The sequence below is a fragment of the Macaca fascicularis genome, chromosome 2 (assembly GCF_037993035.2).
Source record: "Macaca fascicularis isolate 582-1 chromosome 2, T2T-MFA8v1.1".
Classification (NCBI taxonomy): Eukaryota; Metazoa; Chordata; class Mammalia; order Primates; family Cercopithecidae; genus Macaca; species Macaca fascicularis.
The window spans coordinates 80,069,574-80,094,718 of record NC_088376.1 but is presented as its reverse complement, the minus strand read 5'-3'; the positions used below and the strand labels follow the sequence as shown (position 1 = coordinate 80,094,718).

Below are 25,145 nucleotides of genomic sequence, written 5' to 3'. Positions count from 1 at the left end.
CTGGATTCTGTTCTTTGCTTTACAAATAAATTGGCTAGGACTTGGAGGAAATCAGTCAATCTCTCAGGGTCTTAATTTCCCTCCTCTGACAATCATGGCTTCTATGAGTTGAGGGCCTCTCTACCCCCACAACACTGTGACCCCACAGTCAGACTAGTCTGCATCCGGTTCATGCTGTCCATTAACCATATCAAAAGGAAAGGACACTGGATAACAAATAAGAAGGTTTGGTTTCTGGTGTCATTTTGCTCATCAACTAGCATTGTTAGCTTGCCCAAATTATTTAATTTCCTTGGAATTCCAACTATAGAAGCCTTTTGGAAGCTCAAATATTCTGTAATTCCACCACAGTGGCATGTTGAATTATATTCTCTGTTTATTCACTAAATCATTTGCAATACGATTTAGGAAAAAACGAATGACCCAAAATATCATTAAAATTACTTTAAAATATTTTAACAATCAATTATTTAAACAATATGCCTTTATCAATGTATAGCATATGTTCACTTATTTCTCTCAAATAGAAGAATTTATCTCAAATGTCCAAACAATGTTCATTATCTTTGTAAGTTAATGTATTAAAATGTATAGTAACATTAGTTACCATTTCATTTAGAAAATTTATTTGACACCACAGGATTACCAAGCTTGAATAGCCACACTACTTATGCTGTGGCACCAATAATTTGGACAAGTCATATGAAGAAACTTTTTAGAAAGCTGAAAGTATACCAAAAGCCTTTGATTTGCTCCCCAGAAATAAAAGAAAAATGTGATTTTCCCTTTCAAATGACTTGTTATCAGCAAATATTTACACTAATACTGATAACCAAATAGTTTAACTACTCGAACTTTAAGTGACAATTCCAGCATGATTAGAATCTGTAGATAAGGAAATGAATAACAGGCATATTGACTGTATGCTTGTATGCATTTATGTTTGAAAGGATGATGGGTATTCATTCATACAATAAGCATTTATGGAATTCCCCTATGTGCTAGACAACTGTGAGCTGGGGATGAAAAAGTGATAAGACATGGTTCTTTCCCAGAAGATATCCCCAATCTAATTGACAGTATAAATGTGTAAATAAGTATAGTGCTCTGTAAGAAGTTATGGAACAGAGGTATTAGTGTATATAACATGAAAGGGAAGAGAGTGTAACTAATGGGCCTAGAAATAAGGAACAATAGATTTATAGCTTCCACAAGCACCCCACATGAATATAGAAGGCTTATATGTGAAATAGCAAAAGAAAAGAATACAACTATATAAATGAGCACACATACAGAAAAGAATCTACAAATTTGAGAAAAATGAGATTTCTAAAATGTAAAGTTAAATCGTTGAAACCTGAAGCAGTATAATCAGAATTACAGAAGAAGGGGATGTTTAGCAACATTCTGACCTCCATCCACTAGATGCCAGTGGCAACTACTCCTCCCCTCAGCTGTGAAAATCGATAGTGTCTCTGAACATTGACAAGTGCGTCTGGGGGACACAATCACCAAGGTTGAGAGCCACTGCCATAAAGAACATATGAGAAACAAAAAGTACTGGCCTATTTCGCTCATAGTTGTGGATACAACATCCTAAACAAAATAATAGAGAATTGACTTTAATAGCAAATAAAATGATGATACCAGTCAGATTATTTTCTGAAATGCAATTATAGTTGCATATTTGAAAATCTATAAAAATAATCACTCACGCTAGCAAATGAAAGAAGAAATTTACATCCTTTCAATAGAAAAACATATATACATACACATACAAATATGCACATATATAGATCTATAGATAGATCTATGTTTATATATATGTGCGTGTGTGTGTGTGTATGCGTGTGTGTATGAACCAGTAGTTTCCAATGTTTTTGGCACCGGGGACCGGTTTTGTGGAAGACAATTTTTCCACAGACCAGGGTAAGGGGGATGGTTTTAGGATGATTTAGGTGCATTACATTTACTGTGCACTTTATTTCTATTATTATTACATTGTGATAAGTAATGATTATACAACTCAACATAATGTAGAATCAGTGGGAGCCCTGAGCTTGTTTTCCTGCAACTAGACAGTCCCATCTCGGGGTGATGGGAGACAGTGACAGATTATCAAGCATTGGTTCTTGTAAGGAACACACAGTCTAGTTCCCTTGCATGTGCAGTTCAGAGTAGGGTTTGCATTTCTATGAGACCTAATACCATGGCTGATCTGACAGGAAGTGGAGCTCAGGTGGTGATGTGAGTGACGGGGAGGAACTGTAAACACAGATGAAGTTTTGCTCACTCACCCGCCACTCACCTCCTGCTGTGTGGCCCAGTTCCTAACAGACCATGGAGCAGCTCTGGTCTGTGGCCCAAGGTTTGGGGATCCTTGACACACACTATGTGCACATTTGAATATCCCCCACAGCATCCAGTGGAAGGCATTTTTTCCCTTCGTTTGTTTATTTAATCTATATCTTGTAAGAATCAATCTGCATGTGAATCAGAAAACATTTTTTAGATTCAGTGCTATGCCTGAAAGAAGGGGATACCAGTGAAATTTAGCTAATCAAGAGCCTTCAAGTTTGTACCTCTTTAGAGGAAAAGTTAAAGAGTAAGATTAACTAACAAGATTGTTTATAAATGTTTAAATTCCATCCACTTAAGGGCAGACTCTAGATTTATTATTTATTTGTTATTTATTATTTTAGAGACAGGGTCTCACTCTGTTGTCCAGGCTGAGTGCAGTGGTGTGATCACAGCTCACTGAAGCCTTGAACTCCTGGACTCAAGTGATTCACCTGCCCCGGCCTCCCAAAGTGCTGGGATTATAGGTGTGAGCCACCATGCCCATCCTAGATTTATTTAAATAGTACAACAAATGCCCATTAAAATGCTGGTGTCTATATTTTAAAAGGCAATTCAAATAAGTTAAATTCAATTTATATTAATGCAAAGTAAAAACATTTTTAAATGACTATTTAATTCAATGCTGTAGCATTCAACTAAATGGCCTTTGAAACCAACTGACCTCTACTGTTACCAGCCAGTAAATAAACATGAATGACTCATTACTACACTCACATGAATGTTCATTTGCAATGGCTTTAGAATGCACTGGATATCAAAATGATCTCTATTATATTTTATTTAATCATGTACATTAATAAACCTGAGATGACTGTATGTTCAACAATCAAGCAAGCTGAATCTCTAGCAGTACCATCTCTAGCAAATAGTCATTTAAGGAAATGAAAAGAAAAAATGATTCTAACATCAAAGAGACTGAGAGAACAGGTTCTTTGCAGGTGAGCTGCTCTACTCCATACCACCATCCCCAGTCCTGGGCAAGTAGGAAGTCAATGTTACCTCATTATATCACACACTGGATTCTTGATTATCATCCTCTTGATTCTAAATCTATTGTTCCTTATTTCTAGGCCCATTAGTTACACTCTCTTCCCTTTCATGTTATATACACTAATACCTCTGTTCCATAACTTCTTACACAGCACTGTACTTATTTACACATTTATACTGTCAATTAGATTGGGGATATTTTCTGGGAAAGAATTATGTCTTATCATACGAACACTGATCTTAATTGTATTCAGTTTGTACAAATGGACTCAGCAAAATGAAACCATGGAAATCATTTCTCTAAATATCTTGTCACTTATATGAGTGACCATGAGTAACTAACTTCAGTTAAAATAGGAGATAAGTGAAAGTAAATGAACTAGTGGATGCAAAGTCTAACATGCCTTGTTAGCCTAATAGCTATTATAAAAATAATTATTATACCTAACAATGGCGAATTGCTGTGATAGGTACTTCAAATATATCTATAATAATGACAATGATGATACAGCAATAATAATACTTAGTCAAAGAGAAATACATAGCTTGTTGCCTGTCAGGTGAAGGGAGGGCTCATGGCAAACACTATTCCCATAGTACAGACCATGTTGTCTTCAGTGGTCATCATCCCACTTTTACCTTGAACACAATGCAGTCCTTAACCCTTCTTCTGAGATTGAGTCAGTACTGGGATCACCATTGCCAAATAATTTCATTCAGGAATAGAGATTATTGCACTTGAATGAAAAAAAAGAGCCTGGGTGAAATTAGGGTTTGCCTTTGTGAATTTACACTTTTCTAAACAGAGGATGCTTCTTGGGATGAACCCTGTCCCAGGAAGGTCCAGACATAGTTGCCTTTAAACATCTTCTGCCTCTCCAGCCCTTCCTATTGCTGCCTGCACAAGCCCTGCTGGGAGGGAATGATAAAGTGAAACTGACACATTTTCCAACCTATTCACACCTACAATTTTGTCTTGCCTTTGGTAGTCTCAATGAAACCTACAGCCCTAACCTTAGGTGTCTTCAGTGGGGATATTTTTTGTTTGTTTTGTTTTCTCTTACCAACTTATTCCTATATGCACCATCAGGAACTAACTTTGTTAAGGGGAAAAAAAAGAATGTAATTTTTTAAGATCAATAATAGAACATTAGAATAAATGCTTTTCAACTGTCATCTTAAAACAAACGAAGATGCCTGACTATATAAAATTCTCAGGCATTTTAGAAATATGGCCAGATAGAAAAAATTCAGAAAGGACAGTTATAAGGCATGGTAATAGTGATTCTTTTAATCTATTATGTTCCCTTTCAGAAATTAAGAGAAGGAAGCAATCTCTGTCCCCTATTACATTCCCAATATAGGCAGCAACTAAGTTCATAAATGAGAGTACCACTTATAGTTATCATTTGAGCACCACCCTTTATGCTAAGTGCTTTAGATGCATTATCTTATTTAATTCTCACAGCAACTTTTGTGGTTTAGACACCACCATTATTCTAAATATTACCAATGAAGGAAGAGTCTTAGCAAAATAAAATAACTTGCCCATGTTAACACAACTCATAAGTGACAGAGCTAGGTCTCAAACACACGTGTCTTTGAATCCAATGCACTTACCCGCATGCTGTAATGCCTTAAAACACCACTTTGTAAGGCTTGGGCTTATGTTTCAATCTTTGCTTCTAATCAGTGAGCTCCTTCAGGACATAATTTATTTCTCATTAATTTTTATATCTCCAGAGGATGGAATAATGCCTGATACAGAGCAGGAACTCAATGATTGTCAAATGAATAAAATGCTGAATTAATAAATAAATAAAGGAAAGAATTAATTTTAAAAGGAAACAGAAAATTGAGGTGTGCAAAAAGCTAATTCTATACCAAGAATATTATTCCTGTGGTTAGTTTTGTGCCCCTCCATTTGCATTGTAGCAACATATGAGTATTTTATAAGTATCATTTTTACTTTAGAATTAAATGAAATGCTTTAAAAAATATGTACTTTACTCAGGGATTTAAATGAATGATTGAAATTCCATAATCAGAATGTGACACAACCAAACCAATGTATAATCATATGTTTCCCATAATAAGCTACTTGAAATGTTCTTAGGGTTACAATATTGTAATCTAGACATGAGAGGAAGATCTGTGCTCTCGACAACATTCAACACAGGCACTTCAACTGGCTCTGGATAAAAGACAAACCTCCTCTTTTGCATTACATAGATGTTCTCTCTTTCCTTATCAGTAAGCAGACAGTCTTAACTGTTACCTTCACATCCTTTGCCATCTTCCTCCAGCTTCTGGTCAGCTTGACATTTGCAGTAATAACTGCCAACTGTATTACAGCATCGATCTTGACAGCCACCATTGTCAATGGTACATTCATTTACATCTGCAAGTGAATAGTGAAACAGAATTAGCCTCCTGTAACTAGACATACAAAAAGAAACTTCGGTGGCTCTCTGTTAAAAATGAACCATCACAGAATGACATCATTATTTAACCTTGGATTAAATGAAATAAAACAATATTTCATTTTAATTAGAATGAATACACTCTAATTTTGATGTGAAGAAAGAGACAAGTCATAATTTTGGCATCTGAAATACTACTTTTGAACAATAAACTAAGGTATTTTCTAGTCTTATGGATTTGGGAAGCTTATGGTACAGACCCAGAAATTTCACACACAATCTTTTGAGGATGAAATTGAGAACAATGAGATAAACTAAACTAAGGTCAGGACACTAGGCCACCTGCTTACCTATTAAATATGTTGTTATTGGCTTCTCAAATAATTATTACTCACCACTATATATATGCCATTATAGTGGACAGTGTGAGAAAGGTAAAAGGGTATTTCCATGGTTTCCGAAGTTTAAAATGTAGCTGGAGTTGAGGACTAAACAGAAATGTGATTTGGTTGAGTCCATATACAGGATATGCCCACAGACCACTCCTAAACCCATGGCCATAAGTCATCTTTACAGACAGGGTTCAATTTTATGTATTTATCCAATCCAGTTAACAATTGGCAAGTATTCCAATCCATCTTCAAGTTTGATAGTGGCCTGTGAGGTGGCTTGATTTACAGTTCTGCTCAAATGAGGTACCTCTTCTGCATGTTGACTAGTTGACTTGATAGGTCCTTGCCTCATGAGATGAGTGTGGCTTGAAGAGGGGATGGAGTGGACAAGGAAGAGGTATGGAGGGGCAGGGAAAAATGGGAGAAAGAGGAAGAGGGAGACAGAGGGAGACAGAGAGAGACAGGGAAAGGAGAGGAGAAGAGTTTGGTCAGGAACAGAAGAAGTAAAGTAGAAGCATAGGCAAAGTCTCACCGAAGTGTGGATCTATCACAGCAGAAAACAATTGATACTGAAAGACCAATCAGGTAATAGGCAGAGTGAGCAACAATGCATCTTGACTGAATGTAACTGATTTTGTCTGATTCCCTTGCTATGCAACTTTCACTGTTTTGTTTAAGTTAACTTTTCATTCAAGTGTGTCTGGCTTCTCTCATTCAGCATTGTTTAGAAGATACATCTATTTTGTTGCATACACTTGTAGATCACACATTCTTATTCCTGTACATTGTTCCCTTCTATGAATATACCACAATATTCATTTCACAGAAGATGAGCATTTAACTGTTTTCTTATTTTTGGCTTTTGTGAAGAGTGCTGCTATGAACATTCTCATAGATGTCTTCAATGAGCTTACCAATGCATTTCTGTTGGGTAATACAGTTGACCCTTAAATAATACAGGTTTGAACTGTACAGGTCCACTTTATATGTGGATTTTTCTAAATACAGTCGGCCCTCTATATTAGCAGGTGTTGCATCCACAACCAAATGTGGAGTCAAAGTACAGTATTCACAGGATATGAAACCTGCATATGTGGAGGGCCTGCTTTTTATATACTCGAGTTCCACAGGGCCAGACACAGGACTTAAGTATCCACAGATTTTGGCATACACAGGTGTCCTGAAACCAACATACCCCTGCAGATACTGAGGAGCAGCTGTACATCTAAGAATGGACTTGCTGGGTCAAAAGGTCTGAGGTACTGTTTAGTATTTATAGATAAATGGTCTTCTTAAGAGGCTACTCTAATTTACTCCCACCAGTGGAGTTCAGATGCTACTCATTCTTGCCAACATTTGGGATACGCTGGTTTTTTTTAATTGATCTATTCTGGAAGTTTAGTAATAGCATCAGGTTGTGATTCTAATTTGCATTTTCCCAGTGATTAATCAGGTTAAGAACATTCTCATGTTATTGGCCATTTGGATAACATCTTGTTGAAATGCTTGTTCAAATAGTTTTTCCATTTGTCCAATTCCTAAAATATTCATTATTGTACTTGTGGGTCCTCAAATAGGATGCTAAGAAAAAGTGGTGGCAATGGTTATCCTCTTCTTGCTTCAAATCTCAGGAGAGCTTTTAACAGTTCAAGGTAGGCATGACGGGTACTGTTGGGTAGATACAGATAGATATAGATAAATGTTCCTTTCTAATCCTAATTTCTTTCATATTTGATTCATAAATAGGTGTAAAGTTTTATCTACCACATTTTTTGAATCTATAAAGATAATTAGATGTTTTTTCTTATTCTGTTAATATGATAAATAACAGGATTGAATTTTGCATCTCTAAAATAAACCTGGTCATGATACACTACCTTTTTTTATACATGCCTGAGTTCACTTAGCTAATACTTCATTTGGAATTTTAAAGATATGTTTCATGAGACAGATTTGCCTGTACGTTTTCTTGTTGGTAAATAGTCTTCTTGATTTTGACACCCAGGTTGTACTAGATACATCAAAAAAAGTTAGAAGTGTTTCCTTCTTTTCTACTGCTGAAATAATCTGTGCAAGATTGGTATAATTTATTAATTAAATGTTTGAAAGAGCTCATTTATGACACTACCTAAGGCCTGGGATTGTGGGGTGCGTGTGTGTGTGTGTGTGGGTGGGTGGGTGTGTGTGAAGGCTTTCAATTACAGATTCAATTTCTTTGATATAAGAATATTCAGACTTTTATTTAAATATGTGGGATAAACCATGTGTTTCAAGGAATTTGTCCCTTTCATATTAACGTTCAAATGTATTGCAGTTAAGTTGCTCATAATATTCTCATACTACTGTTTTAAATGACTGTCCAGTTGTGCTGAGGTCACCTTTCCTATTCCATGAAATTCTTGTGTGTCTTCTCTTTATTTTCTTATCAGCTTTGCTAGGAATTTGTCAGTTTTATCTATCTATCTATCTTGACTATCATCTATCTATTTCAGTCTTTTCCAAACAAACAAACAAACAAACAAACAAAAAAAACCTGTGGCTTTATTGATTTTTCAGCATTGCACATTTTCCCCACATAATCAATTTGTGCTATGATCTTTATCATTGCCTTTATTCTACTTTCTTGGGTTTCTTTCACTATTCTGCTTCTAAGTTCTTGAGATGGAAATTTAGATAATTGATTTTTAGTATTTCTTTTAAAAAATATTCCTGGTTTTCCATAATGGCTGAACTAGTTTACAGTTCCACCAACAGTGTAAAAGTGTTCCTATTTCTCCACATCCTCTCCAGCACCTGTTGTTAATAATTGCCATTCTAACTGGTGTGAGATGGTATCTCATTGTGGTTTTGATTTGCATTTCTCTGATGGCCAGTGATGATGAGCATTTTTTCATGTGTCTGTTGGCTGTATGAATGTCTTCTTTTGAGAAATGTCTGTTCATATCCTTTGCCCACTTTTTGATGGGGTTGTTTGTTTTTTTCTTGTAAATTTGTTTGAGTTCTTTGTAGGTTCTGGATATTAGCCCTTTGTCAGATGAGTGGATTGCAAAAATTTTCTCCCATTCTGTAGGTTGCCTGTATGGCAATTCCTCAAGGATCTAGAACTAGATGTACCATATGACCCAGCCATCCCATTACTGGGTATATACCCAAAGGATTATAAATCATGCTGCTATAAAGACACATGCACACGTATGTTTATCGCGGCACTATTCACAATAGCAAAGACTTGGAATCAACCCAAATGTCCATCAGTGACAGACTGGATTAAGAAAATGTGGCACATATACACCATGGAATACTATGCAGCCATCAAAAAGGATGAGTTTGTGTCCTTTGTAGGGACATGGATACAGCTGGAAACCATCATTCTTAGCAAACTATCACAAGAACAGAAAACCAAACACCGCATGTTCTCACTCATAGGTGGGAACTGAACAATGAGATCACTTGGACTCGGGAAGGGGAACATCACACACCGGGGCCTATCATGGGGAGGGGGGAGGGGGAAGGCGGGGAGGGATTGCATTGGGAGTTATACCTGATGTAAATGACGAGTTGATGGGTGCTGACGAGTTGATGGGTACAGCACACCAACATGGCACAAGTATACATATGTAACAAACCTGCACATTATGCACATGTACCCTAGAACTTAAAGTATAATAATAATAATAAATTTTTTAAAAAATAAATAAATAAAAAATAAATAAAAATAAAATAAAAAATATTCCTGGTTATCTGTAAACATGTAACCAAACACCTTAACACTAAGTGGCTTAGAAAGACAACTTACTATTATTTTCTACGTGTCTGGGGATTCTCAGGTAATAATCAACTGGTTGGTGCTCATTTGGGGTCCCACAGAAGGTAGAAGTAGGGTGACAGCTAGCGGTAGACCTGCATGGAGGCTTGTCACTCCCATGTTGGGATTTGGGCTGAGATGGTTGGAACATCTGGGTGGCTAGTCAGGTGTCTCCCTGTCTCTCCATGCAGCTCCTCACATGCCAAACTCCTGCTTTTCTCCTGCTTGGTGTCCTCAGGGTGGAAATATTTTACATGGTAGCTTACCTCCCCCAGGGAGACTATTACAGTAGACTTAAACAAAAGTTGAAAGGTTTCTTATGATCTAGCCTTGGAAGCCACATAGCCTGACTTCTTAGATTTTTGTTAGTTAAAGCAGTCACAGGCCAGCAGAGATTCTGGAAGGGTGGGGAATTTCTTCTCACAATCAGAGAATTGAATACACTGTGTCCAAACAAGGAAAAAATTGATGCCAGCCTTGTTGAAAGAACACATCACACTCATATTTTTGTTTTCCTAAAAATAAAAGTATTAGCTGCTCACCACAGGTTTTAATGTTTCATTTTAATTACCATCAACGCAAATTATTTCCTAATCTACATAAATATTTCTTCTTTGGATTATTTTGAAGCATGTTTTGGGATTTTTTTTAACACATTTGAGGAATTTTCAATCATCTTGTTATGAAATGCTAGACTAATTCCATGGTGAACAAAGAATATACTCTGCATGATTTCAATTCTTTACAATTTGTTAAGACTTGCTTTATATTCCAGCACATGGTCAATTCTGTTTTTTTTTTTTTAAATCTATATTTACTGGAAAATAATGTACACTCTTCAATGATCAGATGCTATGTTTTCTTTATGTACATATGTGCATGTATACAACATATACTTTCATATATTATACATGTATATTTCAAACATGTACAAATACATATATTTATTCATTTGATTTGTTAATCATGATTTTCATATCTTTACATATTTAAGAATTTTTTCATATGCTTGTTCTATCAGTTAGCAAGAGAAGCATAGTGAAATTGCTTTATTTAATTTCACATGTGCCCTTTTCTGACTGCAATTTTTGTTTCATATAATTTGAAGCTCTATTATGAGGGGCATACAAATTTAGGATTACCACATCTTCCTAGATTAATGCTTTGTTATTATAAAATGTTCCTCTTTAAATCTAGCTATGCTTTTTTCATTAAAGTTGACTTTTTATAATGTTATAGCTGTATCAATTTTCTTCTGGTTAGTTTCTTTCGGCTAATGACTTTACATGTCATTTCATTTTCTAAACTTTAGTTTTTCCCTTTTTTGTATTCATATATCTGAGAAATTATCTCTCTCTATATAAATATACCTGTATATACATTAATTTAATATATTATAAGCATCTTTGACTTTTAGCTGTAGTATCATATCGTTGACTTTTAATGTAATTGTTAATGTATTTGGATTAAATTTACCATTTTATTGTTTTTCTAAATTCCCCATAGATTTTGTGTTACTTTTATGTTCAACTCTTACTTTTCTCAAAATTTATTTTTGGTGGTCTATTTGCCTTTTTATTAGATCGTCGGTCATATATTCCTTGTTATTCTTTTAGTGGTAATTCTAGATATTAAAACATCTATTATTAAAGTCTAATATAAATTAGTACTTTAACCACTTCCCTATAATGCTAGAACCTTACCAGTTTAACTCTTTTAAAGTTTTTCTTACCTATTATATTATTGTTATTATGTATTTTACTTTTGGATATTTAAACCCCATAAGACATCACAGTTATTATTTTATATATTAAGAAGTAATTTAGGTTTATTCACATAGTTACCTTTTCTGGCATTCTTTATTGCTTCCTTCATTTCTGTGCTTCTTTCTGGAATAATGTCCTTTGGCCTGAAAATTGCTCTTAGTATTTCTTTTCATATGGATCTGCTAGCAACATTTTTTTCATATTTAGTCAGGAAATAGCAATATAAAAAAAGGTGATTTTTTCACTTTAATTTTTAAATAAAATATATATATATAAAAGAACATTTTTTAGATTTAGAGAAAAATCTGAAAGAGTACAGGTTCACATGTACTCCATACATCCCATATTTCACTGTTTTAAACATCTTATATTAGTATAGTTATAACTATACTAATTACATAATTAAATATGCACTAGATAATATAATCTATCAATATTAGGTTATTAATTATAACTAATGTAACATATTGACTATGACAGTTTCTCAGATTTTCCTTATTTTTTATGACTTTGATGGTTTTGAGAAATACTGGGCAGGCATCCTATAAAATGTCTCTCAATTTGGATTTTTGTAGTGTTTTTCTTATTTTAAACTGGGATTGTGGGTTTTAGGGAAGAAGACTATAGAGGTAAAATGTCTTTATTACCTCAACATGACTTAACACTATTGATGTTGACCTGGATCCCTGGCTGATGTAGCATTTGTCAGGTTTCTCCATTCTAGAGTAATAAAGTTACTCTATTTTTTTCCTCTTTCCATAGTCTTTGGAGCAAAGTTATTATGTACAGCCCACACATAGGAAGTGGAGAGTTATGTTCCCTGTTGAGGGCAGAGTATCTAAATAAATTATTTGGAACTCTTATGTAGAGATCTGCCTCTTCTCCATTTATAGTTACACCTAATGTTTTGAATAATATTTTCAATGGAATAGAATTCTAGAAGTTTTTAGAAAGCTTATTAGCTGTGTCATTCTATCATCACTTAAATTTCGTTTTGAAAATAATTTGACTGTTTTTCTCTGTGTGCTTTTAAGATTTTCCCTTTGGTTGACTAATAAATACAACATAACAGATTGGAAGAATAAGTTCTGGTACTCTATTGCACAGTAGGGTGACTATAGCTAACAATAAATGTATTGTAGATTTGAAATGGCTATATGAGAGGATTTTGAATGTTCCAATAATTAAGAAATGATAAATGTTTAAGGTGATAGATATACTAATTACCATGATTAACTATTACACAATGATACATTTATCAAAACATCACATTGTATCTCATAAATATGTACAATTATGCTGTGTCAAAATTTTATTTTTGTTATTTTTCTTCATGTATTTTACTATGATGTACCGTGATATGTTTTTCTTTGTAGTCTTCCTCCTTGTATTTGTAGTGCATTTTTTTTTTAAAGATATGATGACAGTTTATTACAATAATGATTCAATTGACAAAGTGTTTTGGTTATTTCTGTTGCATAAAACATTTTAAGATAACTAGAATTATAACTGTTGGAGTTATACTGGGACTGTTAGATTTCTATAAACTTTATACAGTTTCTGAAACACATAATAACATATCTATGCAAATAGGGCTCAAAGAAAATTTGGCATTACTTTTATTATTTGACAAGTGCATTTTGATTTTGTAGTTAGATGTCCTTCAGTTTAAAGAAATTATTCTCACCAGTATCTATTCAAATATTGCTTTTGCCTCATTTTGATTGTCTTTTCTTTCTAGTACTTCCATACACAGGTTTATGATACCTATTTCTATACATCATTTGCCTTATGCTATTTTCTATTATATTTTATTATTTTTTGTTGTTAGCTTCAGTAGAGATAGCCTACTGACCTTTCAGGTCATCAATTCCATAATCAGTTGTTTGTAACATGCCATTAATCCCACCTATTACATTTGATATTAAAGGTATTTCCTTTTCATTTCAACTATTTGCAGTTGATTCTTTTTACAAATTCTACTTCTCTGGTAAAAATTTCATCTTGTCATAACTTTTCTTGTATTTATAATTCCACTCTTTATGATAAATACAGGAACTGAACCCTGTAAACATTTCTCCCTTGCCCGCTTCTTGTTGAGCCTTCTTAGCAGAGGGCTCTGGAGGAAAGCTGTAAGAGGAAGGAACCTCTCACTGTACTATCAATATAATTTGTTTTTCAGGCTTGTACGTTGTGGCTGCCAGCTGGCCACTTTCTTGTCAATGGGAAGCTTCTTCACCAGTAAGCAGCTCTTCTGCCAGTGGTACATAAAAAACATGGAGGTGAATACCATTCAGCTAGTTTTATCAGTCCTCCAGTAGGCAGCTTCCCAGTGAATTTCAGTGCCACGCCAGTGGATGTGTTCCCGACCATCATTCCTGAGCAGCAGCATTTCAGCAAACTTTCCTGCCATCCAGTGAGCCAGAGCCATTACCTTTCCAGTGAGATTTGGCTTTCAACCTGGCCAGGGAATTGAGAGGATGCTTCCAAGTTTGTTTCACTCTGGGGTACTCTCCTCCAATCCTAGACATAGTGGCCAGTTTCTACATATGCTATTCCTATATTCTTCAACATTCTGCTTACCCCCTTTAGTACTTTATCTTTAGTTCTAATGTGTAATTCTTCATAGTATTTTTTTCTCTGACCAAATCAATCTGTAGTTTCTGTCTCTTACGGATTCTGACTGGTATACCTTTTCTCCATTATCTTGACACTTCAGATTCTGGTTTCTGTTTAATTCTGAATTTCAATTTATGTCTCCCCAATCTGGGGGGACTGCTGACTGTTCAACATACCTTTTCTTCCTACTAGCAGCCACTTTCTTCCCACCTTTTCAGCCTTTTCCACTGTGTCACTTATTAATCAATCCCTTCAATAGAAAGCTCACCTCATTGGCTTTCCTGGCTGCCACAATATTCTCTAATATCTTCAAATGTGTGTGTGTGTGTTTTTTTTTTATATTGCATTCAACATTTCTAGTTGTTGTCAGCAAGATAATTGGTCTGCTACTACTCATCCCATCATAGCCAGAAAGAGAAGGCCTAGTCACACTATTTCTTGATCCTCTTTACTTTCCATTACAATATTCCAAAGAAAATTCCATTAACTTAGACTTTATGTGCTTGTTTATTTTTCTTACACCTGATTCCATCAAGAAGCCAGGCATTCATGACTAATAAACGTGTAGTAATAAACAAAGAATATATGGCTTTACAATTAAGTCCTGTGCTTTGTATTGCAGAATATCATAGAGAGAAAGATCAGTAAAGGTTGATTTCTTAAGGGAAATTGGAGTATAAGTTTACGTACAAGTTTAGATATAACTTTTTAAGCTTAGTTTGTTAAAGAAGGGGACAGATGTTGGAATAAGCCCAGTTTCAGGAATCCCATATTTCCACTCTTAAGAATTTATCCAAAGTTATATCCCAAAGGAATTGAACTGTGTTAGATACTTTCCATATATAATATCATGCAGGCCTCATAATGAACTGACAAAATCATATGAAGTTATTCAAAAGAGTATGTATGGTCATTAAAAGGAAAGTGAGGAACACACACACACAGACACACACACACGCATCAAGCAAAAACATTGGTAACAACTTACATGTTCACCAAAATGGAAATTTTGGTACATTAAGTAAGTTAAATGTATCACTTGAATGTACTTGAATGCAGTCATTAAAATTATAATTGTGATGACTTATGCAACAATATGAGAAACCATTTTCCTGAAATGGATTACGAATTGTTTCTGTGTTTTAGTTGCAACTACAAAAGCCATCTATTCTTACGGAGAAAATCTGAAAAGCTTTAAAAAATAAATAATTTGATCTATAACAATGGTAGAGTTATGTCGTTTAAAGTTTTCATTTGTGTTGTTATAATATTGCTTGTGCCATCATTATCTAAAAAAATAGGTCTTAGATTTCTGATAGATAATTAAAGAAAAGAATAAAACAAGAGGTTATATAATTTTCAGTGACTGTTAAAAAGGAAATATTTTTCAGGAGGGACAGACTTTATGGACATTAAATTCTTATGGGAATATCTTACATGAGTTTTGAATATAAGCGTCATTGAATAAAACAATGGCAAAATCTCCAAAAGAGATTTTTCAAAAAATGCCAAATTTTTCCTTTTTTTTTTTTTTAAACTATTAGTGACCTTTACTAAAAAGTAAGACCTAATGTAACAACATATTATGGCAAAATTACTTTAATGGAAAGCTAGGTTAATATAGCACAGTCAAATTGCTTCTGGCTGGATTTACCTAAAATAAATACAGGAATTTTAAAGCAAAAGTAATGTCGGGTTTTCATAGCCCTGAAAAGGACTTCAGAAAGTAATTTATACTTTTGGAGCAAATACATGTTTACTATGTCCACCAGTTTTTTCCACAACTTATTCCTTCATACTGAGCAATCTGACTCATTTATTTGACTGGATCTGACTTTTACTCTTCTGAGCTGATTGTGCTTCATATCCTTAAGGATTCAAAGAGCTGTCTCAGGGAATGCCTAGACAGAGACAGAGTGCAGTATGAGACAGAGGAAGCACCCTAGCATATAACCAATTCAGTAAGTGAAAAACTGCTTTAATCTGTTTTACATATTGGATAGTTCTCAATTTAGAATTTGTTTGAATAAAGTGGTCAGTTTGATTGATGACAATGTTTGAAAATTTCTTCCTTAGGCTGTCATATCTGGTATGGGACAATTGAAAACAAAGCCTTTTACTCATAAATAATGTGAACAACTATATCTCTGTGAGATAATTTTAGAGAAAATTATCAATAAAGATACATGAAAATAATGAATATCATGTATATGTGTCTCTTTCCACATATTTATTTACTTTAAACCTAAAAATTATGCACATTATTAACAAATGTCAAATATCAAATTAAATTTGGTCACTATCAAATCAAACTGGTAAGATCAGACAATGGCAGATGTTAAGAAATAAAAGACAATGAGTGGTTTTGTTGGTCAAAATAATTAGTAAATAAAAATAACATTAGAAAGGACTCAAAATATCCTTTCTGCTTAGATGGAATTTTAGTAAAACATATAATAGCTATGGATATTTTAAAAATTTATTTTATATTTTTGGAGCTAAAATAACACCAGGGTTAAAAAGCATATATGGAAAGGCTGATAAACATCCCATGTAAACTTTAGAGTCTACTATTCAGAGTGACCAAAACTCAAAGATAAATAAGAAATGAAGAAAACAATATTGACACACATAAGGTGAAGGGTACATATCATATATATACACACACACACACATATATATACATATATCTATATATATAAGATTTATATTAACTATATGTATATTAGGAAAAGGTAAACATTCACAAACAGAAATTGAGTCTAATAAAAGGAAATAAATTGATTTAAAAAGTCAGAATTAAAAATATCCAAAAGATGTCAAATCCTGTTGAATCTTATTGGCAGTTAAAAAATTAAAACCAAAATAAAATTAATCCTATTAATTCTCTATGAAATTTATAAAGATGAAAATCAGTGCTACTGTAAAGGTGGTAAAGGTGTGGCAAAATGGCCATACCATACTTTGCTAACAGGAACACAAACTAGGATCAGTTTCTGAAATTTAAGTGGTTACAAATATCAGAATATGCAAATACTTTTCTCTGCAGCAATTCTACTTTCAAATATATATATATATTTTTTATATATACATATATATATATATTTTTTGAGACAGAGTTGTTCTGTTGCTCAGGCTGGAGTGGTGCAGTGGCACAATCTCAGCTCACTGCAACCTCTGCCTCCCGGTTCAAGTGATTCTTCCTGCCTCAGGCTCCCAAGTAACTGGGATTACAGGTGCCCACCACCACACCTGGCTAATTTTTGTATTTTTAGTAGAGACAGGGTTTTGCCATGTTAGTCAGGCTGGTCTCAAATTCCTGACCTCAGGTGATACACCCGCCTTGGCCTCCCAGAATTCTGGAATTACAGATATGAGCCACCACGCCCGGCCTCAAGAATATATCTTAAGGATATAATCACAATGTGCATAATGATTTGTGTATTTTTAATACCACAGAAGGAAAAATAGGAGGTATCTAAGTATCAGTCAAATTTTAAGTGATTATGACACAGCCAAAGAACCATTATACCATAATTAACAATTACTCACATTCTAAAGTAATATTTATTTACCTCTGCCAATGTCTTGACATATTAAAGATGTGTTTATTACTTATATTTACATTTACAGTGGTGATTCCATATGTATCTGCTTATCTATTAATATATATTTTTGGAAAACAAATGGAAAGAGATAATCAAATATGCTAACAGTGACTATGTTCATTTGAAAAGATTGGTCAGGCACAGTGGCTCATGCCTGTAATACCAGCACGTTTGAGATGTCAAGGTGGGTGGATCACTTGAGACAAGGAGTTAGAGACCAGCCTGGGCAACATGGTGAAAACCCACCTTTACTAAAAATACAAAAATTAGGCAGGCATGGTGGTGCATGCCTGTAATCCCATCTACTTGGGAGGTTGAGGCAGAAGAATCACTTGAACCTGGGAGGCCGAGGTTGCAGTGTGCCGAGATCATGCCATTGCACTCCAGCCTGGGTGACAGAGCAAGACTCCATCCCCACCACCACCAAAAAAAAAAAAAAAAAAAGGATTAAGAATGGCTTTTGTTTTGTTGTTCTGTATTTGCCTGTTTCCCCAACTTCTTTGCAATAAGCATACTTTCAGGAAAAATAGCACAATAAACACAAACATTTCCTTAAAGTTAAGGCTAAAGTTTCATACTACCATCTTTCCTTTTTATATACTCTCTGCCATGGTGCACAATTTTATCACTTTTGGTACAAAATCTGTATTCACTTGAATTTTAAAATATGTAGTGTGGTTTTCTAAAATGAATGATCTTCAAGATGTTGCTTGCTGAGGTGCTTTCTAAAGAGCTTAAAGTTACTCCATGATATGGAATGTCAATATTCTATTTAGTCCATTTCTACAGCCGAAGTCGTATCAATCTATCAGTTGATTGCTCCATACTTGACAAAACAGCAATGCACATGAAGCCTTCCAATCAGAAGAACTCTTTGCATTCAAATTATAATGACAGCATTATAGAATACCGTTAGTGGAAGTTATAGAAGAGACCATGTATTTCCCTGAATACTCAACCCCCACTTATACACTGAAAGTGTGATGAAAAGAAAGGTGCCACACATCTATACCAGAAAACCGAGGAAAAACTCTTTTGGACATTGGACTGGGAAAGGATTTATGACTAAATCCTCAAAAGTAAATGCAACAAAAACAAAAATAGACAAATTGAACTTCATTAAACTAAAAAGCTTCTGCACAGCAAAAGAAATAATCAACAGAGTAAACAGTTTACAGAATGGGAGAAAATATTTGCAAACTATGCATCCAGAAAAGGACTAATATCCAGAATCTATAAGGAACTCAAACAACTCAAGAAAACAAACAAACAACCCCATTAAAAAGTGGGCAAAAAAACATGAACAGACAAATTTCAAAAAGAGAGATATAAGCAGCCAACAAACATATGAAAAAAATGTTCAACATCATTAATTATCAGAGAAATGCAAACTAAAACCAAAATCAGATGCCATCTTATAGTAGTAAGAATAGCTATTATTAAAAAGTTCAAATCAACAAATGTTGGTTAGGGTGCAGAGAAAAGGGAAGGCCTATACATGGTTGGTGAGAATGTAAATTAGTACAACCACTAGGGAAAACCTGATTTCTCAAAGAACTGAAAATAGAATTACCATTCAATTCTGCAACCCAAAGGAAAATAAGCCATTATATTAAAAAGACACCTGCACCCGTATGTTTGTTGCAGCACTATTCACAATAGCAAAGTCATGGAATCAACCTTAGTATCCATCTAATGGAAGACTGGATAAAGAAAATATTGCATATATATCATAAAGTACGATTCAGTCATAAAAAAAAAAAAAGAATGAAATCATGTCCCTTGCAACAACATGGATGAAAATGGAGGCTATTATCCTGAGTGAAATAACTCAGAAACAGAAAGTCAAATACTTCAATGTTTTCATTTATAAGTGGGAGTTAAATGTTGAAATCACGTCCCTTGCAACAACATGGATGAAAATGGAGGCTATTATCCTGAGTGAAATAACTCAGAAACAGAAAGTCAAATACTCTATGTTCTCACTTATAAGTGGGAGCTAAACGTTGAGTTCACATGAACATACAGAGTAGAAAAATAGAAACTGGAGACTCCAAAAGGTGGGGGTTGGGGTAGGAGGGGTATGAGGATGCAAAAGTTACCTGTCAGGTTCAATGTTCATGATTTGGGCAATGGGTGCAGTAAAAGTTCAGACTTCACCACTAAGCAATGTATCCATGCAACAAAACTGCACTTGTATTACCCAAATCTATAAAAATTAAAAATTAAACCCTTTCAAGAAAATTAGATTTAACAGGCAGGCAACTTCCCTGGATAGGTGAGAATTCCAAATGGAATGGCTTTAATATGGCTTATTTAGGTCTTGATCTACCATGGCACAAATGAGCACAAAGTAAACTCCTTTATGAAATATTAGTCCCTAACTTATAAATCTTAATTTTGTCATCTCTATAGTAAGAAGAAACAAAATAACCACTTTATAAGGCTATTGTAAGAATCAAATTAGGTTATTCTTTTAAAATGCTTAGCACTATTTCTAGCATAAACTCTGTAAGTAGCAGATTTTAGTATTATAATTATTAGGTAAACATTAGCTATTATTATCACGTGCTTGAAAATTCAAACCTGGTTCATAGAAGGTGCTCAATTGCTTTCTTATTTAATTTGTACTGAACATAAATTCAGTTTTAATATGGATGGAGTTATAAGTTCATAGTAACATATGCCACATTTTTGCTCCAAAACACAGAAAGCTCAAAAACAATCTTGCTTTTTCCCTGACAGCACTATTACTATGCAATTTTGCTGCAGGTAAGTATAAGCTGAGATTTTTAAAAAATTTACTGAATAAGCCACCCAAAGATAGACTCCATTATTAGTATATTTTCACTAATCAGTTACATATTGATATTAATAAATAACAGACATACACATGCATTTCTAATTCTGATGTTTCTCACTTAATTAAAAAAATAGGAAAACATGGTGCATGTTTGGTGGCCTCTGGTTACTCAGGAAAAACAAATGAATGAAAATATAAAGTTGTTACTATCCACTGAAAATCAGTGTTTATAAGTAAACAAATTGAAAGTCGTTGGCTTTGAAGATGGTTCTGAAAACCAGGTCAATACTTAGTATTTTAAATAGCAGTTTTATAAGATATTCACTGCATGATAGATTTCAGGCTGTTTCATGTGCACGTGTCCAATGTCATTCAAGGTTGCAAATAAATCTGGCCTTTCAAAAGCAAAATGAATGGCAAAAATTTTCTGGCATATAGCAAGTCTTCCAGGTTAGGCATGACAAAAGTTCAATGATATCATCAAGGCTATCAATCCATCTGTAATGGCATACTGCAGTCTCTTCAAGAATTAAATATGATGTTTGTAAGAGCAGTATTGTATTTCTGCTTGTAGGACAAAAAACACAATAGAACTGCAAACACATAAAAGTTTGGTTAAATTAGCTACACAAATAAGTTCTTAATTTTTATTTTTAATAAAATGTGTCGGTTTGGGATCTTTAATATTTGATCATTTTCCTAAAACAGACTTCTACTTTAAGTCATGTGATCCATTTAGTCTGTGGTTATACACTTTTAGTGATAGCTTATACTGCTTTCAGGGATGTGTCGAATAAACAGAACAGAGGTGGCATGACATACAATGAAGAGGCAAAAGGAGAAGAGTTTCAATTTAATTCATATCCTTCTCCAAACCAAATATATTTGATCCAATTTAGCATGTATATTTTTGTTTATTTTTTAAAAAAGATTGGGTGTATTTGCTTTGTGAAAATTACCCAAAAAGTGCACACACATCTTATGTATCATAGTCATTTTCAAATCAATAGACTTCATGAAGTGATGACCTAAGCTTTTTGTTGCAATTAGCTTTTAAACCAGTCAATTTCTGTTTAGGTCTCAGGCTTAATGTAATTCTCTGTAGGTTAAAGTGAGCTATGGCATTAATCAACATCTCTAGAAAATTCATATATGCCCACAAATAATTGGGAAGTGCATTAAACAATGTTTTGGGTCTTTATGCTCTCATTGTTTAGAAGATAAAATTATACATGAAGTATAATAAATATATATCTGTTCTGAAGAGTTTAGATAATATCAGTGGAACAACTGCCATAAATGGTTTTAATTTTAGAATTTTACTTAAGATGATGTATATACAGTTCCATTTCAAGACCTGAGTAAGTTGTTCTATTCTTAGTCACTAGCGAACAAACTGAGAGCCTCAAAAAAGAAAAATCTTGACCTTCATGAGTCTCCTAAGGTTCAACCAACTTCCTCCTTACACTATTCATCATTGATAGTGGAGATAAACAAAGGAGGAATGGACAATCATAGCTATCAGGCAACAGAATGTTGAACTTCAGGCACTGAAGATCTAGGTTTGAATTCTAGTTCTACCACTTCTGTGAGATGCTGTGCAATTCACTTCACTATGGTGAACCTCCTCTTATTTAAAACTAGTATGATGATACTTCACAGAAATATTAAGAAATACAACTGTGATACTACCTATGAAAATGCCTTGTAAATTTTGAAACCCAGCATAAGTGCACTCACAGGTACTAAACACAAATGCTTTATATTTTTTTCTTTCATATTTCTACGAGTGGACTTTTAAAAGCGTTGCAGCAGAAATTCACCTAATAAAGGTTGTTATGGAAAAAATCAAGACACATTTTGATAGGAAAGAAACTTACATTAAACTATGGCTACTTTAAATAAGTGAAACCAGAATATTGAAAACCGAGCCATTATATAATAATGTATCCACAAAATGCAGCCTGCATTTCCAAAGATAAAATTATTTTAAAATTACTTTTCAAAAGGTGATGAAAATACTAAAACTAAAGTGATGTTGACTTTAAGCATATGTCATAGCTCATTAGACTTGTAACAAATCAGTAAATTAACAACTCTAAAATTATTTACCTTCTTATTGTAGTCTTTATCTGTTAATAACTAGGTTATATTTAAAATATTTGCAGTGTTTGTTAAGCTATTTTTAACTGAAATTTTCAGTTAAATTAATAATCACATATTATTGTGGCTATGGGGTTTGGGATGAATCTTAAACTGACATTCTATATTTACTTGGATAACTCACTTATTCTTTTTATTCTTCAGTTTCTTCATCTGTAAAATGAGTGTAATAGCAGTCATACCTACTCCATAAGTTGTTGTGAAGATCAATTGAATTATTACATGTCGAATGAATAGTCTTAAAGTAAGGACTCAATAAGTAGGACATTAACACTGCTATCAGTTTCCCAAATGTTAGCCACATATGAAACTTATTCTCTCTCTTCCTTTTTGTTTTTTTCTTTTTGTCTAATTCATAGCAAGGAAACTTTCTGTATTAGTCCATTTTCATGCTGCTGATAAAGACATACCCCAGACTGAGTAATTTATACAGGAAGAAAGGTTTAATGGACTTACAGTTCCACATAGCTGGGGAGGCCTCACAATCATGGCAGAAGGAGGAGCAAGTGATGTCTTACATGGATGGCGGTGGGCAAAGAGAGAAAGCATGTGTAGGGGAACTCCTCTTTAAAAGCCATCAGATCTCGTGAGACTTATTCACTACCTCGGAAGGTTGCATACTTGAAGAATGTACAGTTACAGTGAATTCTCAGCTTTTCTCCATAAAGGCAAAAAGTCATAGGCACAAATTTACAACACAACTAGCACAAATCTGATAAGGACATAAATTCAATTAGCTCTTTTGTTCTATATTTTGCTTACCTTATCAATAATACAAATTAGTTATAATGAATAATTATAATTACCAATTATATATTATTTCACATAATCAAAATTTATATATTTCCTTCATATTTCCACATTTAGGGTTTCATTTGAACTTCACACATCAGGGAGGTAGAGTAGGTCTTATTATTAATAATAGTGGAACATATCTTTCCCAATTGTGGTAGCCATAATTGAGAAACTTCCATCCCACAAAAGCATTAAAAAAAATCACATGAGCTTCTCTAGCCTGAAGTAAAAGGAGATGTCCTAAATCCATCTTTCAGCTGAATTCTCAAAATCCTCCTTCATTCATGCATCATTACAAGACAATGGTAGGAACAGATGTCACATTAGTGCTAATAATATTTGTTTTAAACATGACATTTATCTATTCTCTAACATGGCAAGGAGATAAATTTTAAATTCATTTATTTATGAAGTACAAGACTTTTTACGACCTAGAAACTTTCCTGGTCCAAGGTATGACAAGCCAACTCAACTAGTAAGTTACATTTTATAAATAAGAAAACTGAGGGTCTAAGAGATTATAGTCATTCCTTCACTTAGTAAGTATTTATAAAACATCTTTATGTTGGACCCAGGTTATCCAAGGATCAACCCTATTATTATTATAAAAGAGAAGCCCTGATTCTCATGCTAAGTAAGGTTACTGGCTAGTGTGGTATATATAATTCAATAAGTTGCTGTAAACCAATCAAATGCAATATTAAAATTCAAAATCATTAAATCCAAGCTTTCTGACTCCACAGTAGCTTTAGTCTTCCTTACTCCAAGCTACATATTTAGAAATTATTGCCCCTCATTAAAAAAATTTATTGTTTCCCCTCCCTATCTAAAGAGCCATATTATTTTAATATGGATGAAGTCATTACGCAGATGATGCAATATATATCTACCCAATCACCGGACAGTCAGCTTTTGCAATTGTGACAACTGACATGTTTATGAGCCTATTAAACATTCTTTTATTCTTACTTCATTTAATTTTCAACCATAAAAGAAAGAGCTCACTATGCAAAAACATTTTCTGCGCCTCTGAATATTGACTTCAAGACGTGATTTTTACACACATTCATGTAACATGGAAGTTTTTACTTAAACCTGAAGGAATATCCATAAATCTTCTCAAGACTTGTTTTCTGGCATAGAAGGAGTAGGAGAGGAGCTCTGGAGTTAGAATGAGTTCAAATTTTGGCTTTCCCACTTGTTATCTGTGTGACTGTTTCTGTTGATATTGCTCTGCAACAAATCACCCCAATATGTGGTGACTGAAAGCAATGATTATTTTGTTATCTTACAGTTTCTGTGGTCAGAACATTGGGACAGGCTGGGCTGGGCAGTACTTACTGGCTCCAGAACTCTCATGCAGTTGTAGTCAGATAGTGGCTGGAACTGGAAGGGCAGTGAGGAATTAAGAGCTTTTGAG

At 34.0% G+C, this 25,145-nt stretch overlaps 1 protein-coding gene across 3 annotated transcripts in view; it reads right to left on the bottom strand.

Moving 5' to 3' along the window:
* Positions 1-25,145, bottom strand: part of LOC102145424 (vitamin K-dependent protein S-like) — a 602,541-nt gene that overhangs the window by 179,499 nt on the left and 397,897 nt on the right. For all 3 annotated transcript variants that reach the window (XM_065540145.2, XM_074033738.1, XM_074033739.1), the window contains one exon: positions 5,630-5,752. In XM_065540145.2, the coding sequence (XP_065396217.1) occupies positions 5,630-5,752 (123 nt within the window). The remainder of the gene's footprint in view (positions 1-5,629; positions 5,753-25,145) is intronic.